The sequence below is a fragment of the Ranitomeya imitator genome, chromosome 8, assembly GCF_032444005.1.
Source record: "Ranitomeya imitator isolate aRanImi1 chromosome 8, aRanImi1.pri, whole genome shotgun sequence".
NCBI classification, from domain to species: domain Eukaryota; kingdom Metazoa; phylum Chordata; class Amphibia; order Anura; family Dendrobatidae; genus Ranitomeya; species Ranitomeya imitator.
In genome coordinates, this window is record NC_091289.1 from 6,165,149 (window position 1) to 6,175,076 (window position 9,928).

The 9,928-nt window shown below is 44.1% G+C and overlaps 1 protein-coding gene across 1 annotated transcript; it reads right to left on the minus strand.

Annotated features, from left to right (window-relative positions):
- Window positions 1-5,489: 5,489 nt before the first annotated feature.
- Window positions 5,490-6,410, minus strand: LOC138647508 (olfactory receptor 5V1-like). The gene has a single exon (XM_069736542.1). The coding sequence runs from the start codon at window positions 6,408-6,410 to the stop codon at window positions 5,490-5,492; it is 921 nt and encodes a 306-aa protein (XP_069592643.1).
- Between the last annotated feature and the right edge of the window lie 3,518 nt (window positions 6,411-9,928).

Here is a 9,928-nt window from a genome sequence, read left to right on the forward strand (position 1 = left end):
CACTCATACGCGCTGCCACCACTCATCGAATACACGGGCGATGAGTCCCGGAACTAACAATAATACTAATAAAAATATGTCTATCACTCGTAAGGCTCACACACCTTTAGGCTATGGATTCTTTAGAACATTCAAGGTTCAACTTGTTAAAGTTTTATACTTTAATAGCAAAAAGTTTAATGCTTACAATAAGAAAAGGTATAAAAATATAATAAAAAGACATACAACTTATGCAAAACAGTGTCAAAATAAACAGGAGAAAACTTACAGAAATCATCTATCTGGTAGTTTGCTTTCTGCTTCCTGAGGAGGGGTGAATGAAGTTGGTGGAACACATCAGCTTCTCAGGCTGCCCTCACATGTGAACACAATTCTCTGTCTGCAGCCTAAATTTATAACTTTGGACTGAGGTCAGGTTTCTAGACCGGCCTCCCAGGTTAATATCATAATTGCGGTCTGTTTGATTGGGCCACGGCTGCTCTACTAATTAATATATTATTTTCTCTTGTGGAAGGTTCTCAGGAAAACATTCCCTCAGGCCGCAATTAGCGTCTCCCCTCCAAGACCTAGAAGGTGCCAAATGTTGCTTTTCTTCTCAGCCCTAGCTAGACCCCCTGGTGAGATATGGAGACAGAATTTCTACTAGTCCCAAGGAAGTACCTATTAACACCTCGGTGCGACTTGCCTTCAGGACAGATATTACATTATCACTAGTCACACATATAACCCTAGACATATGTCCCTACACACATATATATATATATATATATATATATATATATATATATATATATATATATTTCACCACACCGGCCTATAGTGAGGAGTGGCCATTGTAGAAGAACAAAGTGGAAAGAAAAGGCCCACCTGGTAAGGTATGACTCACAAGAACGAGCAGAGGAGTTAGAGAAATGGGATGGTGAGCCAGAGAAAACTCCAATGAGCAAAAGGTGGAGCCATGATGGATCTCAAGTGGCGGAAGAGATGGGGCTGTCTGTTGGTTGTGAGTGTCACGATTCACACACCATCACCCCCACGTCACAGATCGGGGTGACTTTAGGCCAACACACGGCTATAACACGTGCAGGGGGGCTTATCTTAGTTATCCCTCCACTCCGCAATGTGATGAAAAAACACACACAAGGCTATTGACCTCTTAGTTTACAGCAGGGGCTTATTCTAGGTATCCCACTGCTCTGCAATATACCATGAACTGCATAGATTTATGTATATCCCGCTTACAGTTCCACTTGAAACTTGCAGCTCTCTGGTGCCCACTTTCTCTCAGGTCAGATTAGGTACTGCACCTGGGGTAATTAGTCGCCAGAAAGGCTGCCTGCTATGTACTGGCTATTGGGCACGCTGCAGCGACGCGATGAACTACTCCCACTCAGGCAGGAGCAATAATTATCAACGCCGCAGTCGCTACAACGACACCCAACTACCCAGTACAAATGTATGCTGCCACCAGCTTCGATTAAACGGGTCCGAAGCTAACCCAAAACAGTAGCGTAATTCCCTTCAGAAGACTTAGGGTACATTTTAGAGCATGAAGAACGACTCTAGTATTAAATATTATACTCCGTCAAAAGTTTCAGGTAGTGTTTATAAAAAGTCATATAAGGATGTTACAATATGAGACAATTGAAAATATGTACAAGGTAATTATAAAATAAACAGGGGTTAAATGAGAAGTAACACTTACATGTGTTCAGAGCATTGCAGGCAACCAGGCTAGTGGAGTTTCCATCTGCCCCAGTGCATTAGGACTCTGGATAGGAACAGCTCTTCAAGTCAAACTCACATAGACTCCAGCAGACAGACTCACTGCTGGGGTCTGGCCAAAAAAACTTATAGCTGCAGCCTGTGACATCACAGAAAGGGGTTGGTTTACCCCGTCCCTCTTACCTCTTCAGTTTAACTAACTTTAACCTAAATTTGTCTAATGCCTGTAACTCCGCTACAGAACATGTCATGGTCATAACAAACCCAGCATTAATCTCGTATTAACATTGGCATTCTAATGAGATCAAATATGTCCTATGTGTGATGCATAAATACAGAGAAATCACTACTTTTAACCTGATGGAGTTAGAAGCTCATGTTTACCGTGATGGATAAAGGCTCCGATGGACTTTAGCAATATCTATTTAATATTCTGTTAGCCCCAGTCGTTGGCCCAATATCTTACAATAATAGAACAAAGACTCTCATGGATTCTGGAAGCTTCTAATTGAGTTTTCTGCTGGAGGCAGATTTGAGCCTAGTCGTAAATACCTTTCTTCAATAAAACTCCCCCACATGCATTGACAAGGCAAGCTCTTCTACATCCATTGAAAAGGAAAGCTAAACCCTGTCTTAAAGGAAGGGTGGGTCACCACCCACCCTATATGTGCTGGCAGAGAAACAAAACTTATATGATATTTCATACAATATCGTGACAGTGAGTCAGGGAAGAAGCAGTGAGGTATGATGTGGAGTGGGAGTTATTGTTGATCAAGGGAGGTCTGTCACAGAGTGAGAGAGGAGAGGATCGGATGTGGACGGTTGCGCCAACTGATGGCGATGGTGGAGGTAGAGGAGAGGCTAGTGTTGTGAGTTCTGTTTTTGGGCTCCCTCTGGTGGTTACTGATGGTACTGGGTGACTTGTCTTTCCTGGGTTTCTGGGTTCCACCTGTTCCATCAGCATATGGGAGTTTCCTATTTAACCTGGCTTTGCTGGCATTTCCTCGCCGGTTTGCAATGTATCCAGTGTGTCTTGTTACCTCTGCTCCCTGCTCCTAGAACCTTCTGGACAAGCTAAGTTTGGATTTTCCTGTTTTGTGTTTTGCTTAATTTGGTTTTTAGTCCAGCCTGCAGATATGTGATTCTCTGCTGCTGGTTGCTCTAGTGGGCTGAAATTGCTTTTCATGTACCATGAGTTGGCACATGAGTTCAAGTAATTTCAGGATGGTTTTTTTGAAGGGTTTTTTGCTGACCGCGCAGTTCACTTTTGTATCCTCTGCTATCTAGCTTTAGCGGGCCTCATTTTGCTGAAACTGTTTTCATACTACGTATGTGCTTTCCTCTCATTTCACCGTCATTATATGTGGGGGGCTGCTATTTGCTGTGGGGTATTTCTCTGGAGGCAAGAGAGGTCTGTGTTTCTTCTGATAGGGGAAGTTAGATCTTCGGCTGGAGCGAGACGTCTAGGATCATCGTAGGCACGTTCCCCGGCTACTTTTATTTGTGTGTTAGGTTCAGGGTCGCGGTCAGCTCAGGTTCCATCGCCCTAGAGCTTGTTTGTATCTGTGCTTGTCCTTTTTGTGATCCCCTGCCATTGGGATCATGACAGGCTAGGTTGCCTGATGGAGGAGGCGGAGGCTGGGCATAAGCAAGAAGCTGAACTGCTGACGGCAGACTGGTTAATGGTCCATGGAGATCTTATGAGCCCAGACATCAGTGGGTTCCCTCCAATCCTGGAAGTGGTTCCCAGCCCTGTACGAATGCCCCCTGCCACTAAGGCGCAGTGGATAGCCAACATCATTCAGGAAAATAAGAGGCAAGAGCACATGTGGGGCTTGCTGGCTGGCCCTGGAAGTGAAGATCTGGTGCTGGCCCCATGGGGGTCCTCATTAGTCAGCTGAGAACTGACAGTTACTGTGAGGAGCCGGAATGTTACACCTTGACCCGTGCGGCCCTCACAGAGGAAAACGGAAACTCCCAAGACTGTGTACTGGTAGAGTATTGGTACCAGGGAAGGTACAGTGTTTCCAGAACAGAAGGAGATGTGTGTGACAATGTCACTTGTTGATAAAGAAGCGCCTGTGAAGATAAATGCTGACTACCTGCTGTATTTAGTTCATGCAAAGTTATTCTCCAGTAAAAAGAAATTTATTTTTTTGTGGTGGTCTCAGTCATTGAACTGTCCAGTACCTGGTCCTGGCAAACCAGCAACATTGGTAACATGTGGCCTGCATGGGCGTAGCTCCCTCACAGGACAAGTCCACACACCCAGCCAGGACCCCCACTTTCATGTAATGTGCCAGGTTGCTATAGATGAGTACCCGGCCCACGGATCCTGTCAGGAATATTATGTATTTGATTCTATATTATCACGCACACTGAGCTCTGCTACATCCATTAGGTCTGTGTACATATGCACGCTGTGGGCTTTCTAACCCCCCCTCTCTTCCCCCCAGCAGCCTGTGGATGAATACACTTCTCTGCCTGCCAGTGCTGTGTAATTCAAAACCTTTCCCCCCTCCCCCTGCATGCAGCTGTGAAACCGAAAGTACAGAGTAGCAACGCATGGCAAGCCCTTTGTTTAGCTACAGTGGTCCTTTAAGACCAAATACATCCACACAGGATATTCACAGAAATAGGCAGTTTATATTTCTGGAAACCGCAGGGACAGGACTCCCAACTGGCGGGTTTTGGGAGCACAGCGCTTACCAGAAATTGAGAAATGCATTATTGCTTAACTGAGGCTCATAGCCAAGCCATGTATGGACTTAAATGAACCCCCATGTCATGCTTAGCATAATGATAATTTTGTCTTTCTTCTAGGTTCTCCCTAAGAGAAATGGGTAATAGCAGGATTTCATATCTTTCAGAATGGGGAGTATTCAGCCCTCTCAGTGAGGTCAGCACAGGGGGAGTGCCTTGGTTTTGGGCACAGGTATAAGATAGTGGGAGATCATTTGGCACTAGTCTTTGTCCAGGTAGCTAGCTAAGAGAGGCTCTGAGATGCATTTTGATGTCACCCCTCCCCCCAGCCGCATGATCAGCCATGACATGAGAGAACTATAACTTTCTTTTCTTCTTTCAATTCCTTTTATTTTGTAATTGTCTGTACATACAATACTTGTCTCCTTTTATAATATCTTTTTATACTTTTGTAAACACTGCCCACCTTTTGGAGTAAAATATATAAAATTACAAGCTTCGTTTCTCCTTGCTCTATAACGTACTTTCACGTCCTCTGAAGTAAATTATGCTACTAATTGGGTTGGCTCCAGACCAATTTTTATTTAAAAAATAGGAGCTGATGGCAGCGGAAGTGTCCTGAGCCTTTGGAAAAACTGGCAGCGACGGACAGTGTTGATAATTATTGTTCCCGCCTGAGTGGGAGTAGTTACATCGCCCTCGCTGCAGTGTGCCCAATAGCCAGTACATGGCAAGGCAGCCTTTCTGGCAACTAATTATCCTAGGTGCAGTTCCCTGTCTGACCTGAGGGTATGGGGGGAACCAGAGAGCTGCAAGTTCCAAACTAGAACTGGGAAGTGGGATATAAATAAATCCCATAAAGAAAAGAACTGGGGCAACCAAACACCCTCGGTTCATGACAGATCCCACCACATTACACTCATATACTCTCAAAAACCACCATTTTGTATCCCTAGGACTTAGTTTTGAAATGTATTTACAGAATTTTCTTGACTATAGAGTGTGTCTATGATAAATCTTCAGCAGGAAACATCTGCATATCTTCATGTCGCTGCCTGGCATCAGTGCATATGAACAGCTCTCTGCAGCGCCGCCTTTAGGTCTCTGCTCCGTAGGCTGTAGATTAGGGGGTTCACTAAGGGGGTGATTAGTGTATATATCACAGTGACTACTCGGTTCAATGTAAGAAGATTACTCGTGTTAGGGACTAAGTAGATGAAAGTTACCGATGCATAAAAAATAAAAACCACAGTAAGGTGAGACGTACAGGTGGAGAAAGCTTTACGTTTTCCGTCACTGGTGCGAATCATAATCACTGTCCTAAATATTCTAACATAGGAGTAAAATGTGGCAGCAAAAGCTAGGAAGCCAAGAAAAGAGCCTACAACTATTACGACTAGGACATTGATGGAAATATCAGTACAAGAGATCTGGAACAAATTGGGCAGATCACAAATGAAATTCTGGATGAAGTTGGGACCACAGAACGTCAACCTTATTAAACATAAAGTATAGAGAATCGGGGGAAGAAAACTAGATGACCAACTCAAAGATACTATCTGAGTGCACTTACTCCAGGACATGACCTGGGAGTAATGGAGGGGATGACAGATGGTAACATAACGGTCGTAAGACATGGAGGACAACAAGGAAGCCTCAGAGCACCCGAAATAGATGACAAAGAACACTTGTGCTATACAGTCTGGGAGGGAGATGGACCAATGTTGGGTGGTGAGGCCAAAGAGCATCCTCGGAGCAGTCACCGATGAGTAGGACATGTCTAAGAATGCCAAGTTTCCAAGAAAGAAATACATGGGTGTGTGAAGATGAGGGCAAGTAACTACTAGGAGGATGATGAGAACATTGGTGAAGACGGTCATCAGGTAGATGAGGAGAAAGACGGTGAAGAGGACATGGATGATGCTCTGATTATCGGATAGACTCAGGAGAAGAACACTGGTGATCAATGTTTGGTTCTTCATCTCTATGCTGTGATTCTTACAAAATATTTTATTATCTTTGATGACAACAAAGAAATATTAAGAGAATTTGATGGAATCTATGAACGCAATGGGTGAACATATCGGCTCAGATATAATATTGCTGATAGGAATTGCTAACGGCGTCCTTCATTTTATAACTCATTGGTTCTCCCAGGAGCTGAAGCCACAGAAGCCCAAACCTCAGCTCCACACATCCATAATTAATGTACGGGGTCTCAGGACGCTCATTGTGCTTGTTTACTGTGCAGGATTTTGCAGTTTAATTTTAACCAATGAAGATCCACAAGGCACATTTTTGTGGCAAACATCATTCGATATCTGGCTACTCTCTGTATCTCTCTGGTGTATTCCAGTGTTTGTTAAAAGGTTTGACCGCTTAAAACAAGTTATCACCTGTAACGACTTCACCTCTCAGTGCTGAGCTCTGTGCAGTGATTGACAGCTCAGTTCTTCAGTCTGGTGCAGGGGCTTGCTGAGCTCTCTGTGCGATGATTGACAGCTCATATGTTCAGTCTGGTGCAGGGGTGGGCTGAGCTTTCTGTCCAGTGATTGACAGCTCAGTTGTTTAGTCTGGTGCACGGGTGTGCTGAGCTCTCTGTGCGGTGATTGACAGCTCTGTTGTTCAGTCTGGTGCAGGGATGTTTTGAGCTCTCTGTGCAGTGATTGACAGTTTAGTTGTGCTGTCTGGTGCAGGGGCGTGCTGAGTTCTCTGTGCAGTGATTGACAGCTCAGTTGTTCAGTCTGGTGCAGGGATATTTTGAGCTCACTGTGTAGTGATTGATAGTTCAGTTTTTCAGTCTGGTACAGGGGTGTGCTGAGCTTTCTGTGCAGTGATTGATAGATCAGTCCAGTCTGGTGCATGGGTGTGCTGAGCTTTCTGTGCAGTGATTGCTAGATCAGTCAAGTCTGGTGCAGGGGTGTGCTGAGCTCTCAGTGCAGTGATTGACAGCTCAGTAGTCCAGTCTGGTGCAGGGGCTTGCTGAGCTCTCTGTGCGGTGTTTGACAGCTCATTTGTTCAGTCTGGTGCAGGGGTGTGCTGAGGTGTCTGTGCAGTGATTGACAGATCAGTTGTTCTGTCTGGTGCAGGGGTGTGCTGAGCTCTCTGTGCAGTGATTGACAGATCAGTTGTTCAGTCTGGTGCAGGAGTGTGCTGAGCTCTCTGTGTAGTGATTGACAGATTAGTTGTTCTGTCTGGTGCAGGAGTGTGCTGATCTCTCTGTGCAGTGATTGACAGATCAGTTGTTCTGTCTGGTGCAGGAGCGTGCTCAGCTCTCTGTGCAGTGATTGACATATCATTTGTTCAATCTGGTGCAGGAGTGTGCTGAGCTCTCTGTGCAGTGATTGACAGATCAGTTGTGCAGTCTGGTGCAGGGGTGTGCTGAGCTGTCTGTGTTTTTGCTGACAGCTCGGATGTCCAATCTGAGACTGGGAGGTGCTGAGCTCTTGTTAAGGGCTCCTGATTCCCTTCATTGCTCAGCTATTTAACTGAGCTGGCAGTCCCAGAAAGCTGTCAGTCATAGCTTCAGCCAAGTGTGGTTTGTTACACTGTGCCTTGTATCTTTCTTGTTTATGTATCACTGCCTGACCTTGGAGCTCGTTCTGACCATCCGTCTATTTAACCCCTTTGCTCTGATTCTCTATCCTCCTGGTATTTTGACCTCAGACCATTACCTGACTACAACTCTGTCTCTTCCCTCTGTTTATGATGTACCCTCCTGGCTATTGACCTCGGACTCCTTTATTATCTTGACTATCGGCTTGTCGGTGAGAAGAGACTGAGCGTTACATCACCTATGCACTTAACTTATTGATCAGTGGGGATCTGACCACTCGGACCCCCACTGATCAGCAGTGCACATGAGCGACCTGCAATCCATTGTTTCTCTGTGAGGCTGCTGAGTGCTGAGGGTTTTGCCTAACATTTTTGCAAAACCCTGTATATGTATATATTGTATGAGATCACATCATGTCAACCTGTAATTCACAAGCTGTAAGAAAAGTTCAATAATTCGGACCTCCCTGCCTCCATATTGATGCCACCATCTACCTGAAGTCTTCCAGCCATAATCGCTGAGGTCATCACGTCTTAAGTCTAGTAAGTTAAGTGACAACTCCCGTGGGAGCGTGTTGTGAATTCTGCTTTTGGGCTCCCTCTGGTGGTTGTAGATGGTAATGCAGTTGTCCCTGGGCTGCAGTCTTGGACAGGTGTATCTGCTAATTGCAGTTCTGACTGGGGTATTTAGGTTTGCAGGACTCATTAGTCCTTGCCAGTTGTCAATGTTTTTTTGGGATGTGATGGATCTCTGGCTTCTCCTGCTTGGCTGCCATTTCAGCAAAGATAAGTGTCTGTTTCTTTTTCTATGGCACACAGGCTGTGTGCTTGTTATTTGATTGTATTCCTGCTCTGAATGTTGGATTCTCTTGAGTTGCAGATATACGTTCCACGTCTTTAGTTAGATGGAGGAATTTTTTGTATAATCTGCTGTGGATATTTTTTGAAGGGTTGTAACGTTTTTTGAATTGCTTGTATGCTTTTAGCTTGAGGAATACGAGTGTATAGGTTTACTACATCTATTGATGTCAGGGCAAAAGTACTTTGCCAATCTATATCCTTTAGGGCCAGAACCAAATCTCCGGAGTCTTTGATGTATGAGGGAATTGATGGTAACAATGGTTTTAAAAGCCAGTCTATATAATGGGATAATGATTCTGTAACTGAGTTTATCCCAGAAATAATGGTGCGTCCGGGAGGTTCTTTTAAACACTTGTGCACTTTTGGAATGCTATACCAGTGGGGATATTGCGGAAATTCTGGTAATAAACTCTCTGCTCGTTTTTTTGAGAGGACTTCTTTTTCAACATGTTTTCTTAACAGGGATCTTAATTTTATTTTGTATTTTTGGGTGGGATTATCTGGTAAAAGGCAATAAGTAACAGAATCATTTAGTTGTGACAGAGCTTCTTTGATGTAATAATCTCTATCTAGCACAACAATATTGCCTCCTTTATCGGCCCTTCTTATCACTATGTCATCCCATTTTTTTAGATCTTTTAATGCTACCAATTCTTTATTATCTAAATTTTTACGGGGTGTCTCATACAAAATTGCTTCCACGTCTTTGATCACTAGGTCTTGAAAAAGATCTATAACGTTCCCTAGTGAAATAGGTGGCATAAAACGTGAGGGGGTGCCTCCTCTAAATTATTTTTTTCTGGGAAATAGGGGCATTCTCTGTGCTCATAGAAGGTGTCGACTCAGGATCGCTAATACTCAGTAATAGTGCCGCATCAGCGTTATCTGACGTTTGATGGGGGGGGATACACCATAAAGCCTAAAGAACCTATGTCATTTTCTATAGAGGTTGAAGAGCTGTGTAAATAAGGTTATTTCTCTTTTAGAAAATATTTTTGCAAGTGAAGTTTTCTTATACTTTTATAGAGATCTATTTTAAAGTCCGTTAAATCGAATATTTCTGGAAGGCAATAATTAAGTCCCT

Coding starts and splice junctions, on each gene's coding strand:
- LOC138647508 (XM_069736542.1), bottom strand. CDS start 6,410: ATGAAGAACCAAACATTGATCACCAGTGTTCTTCTCCTGAGTCTATCC.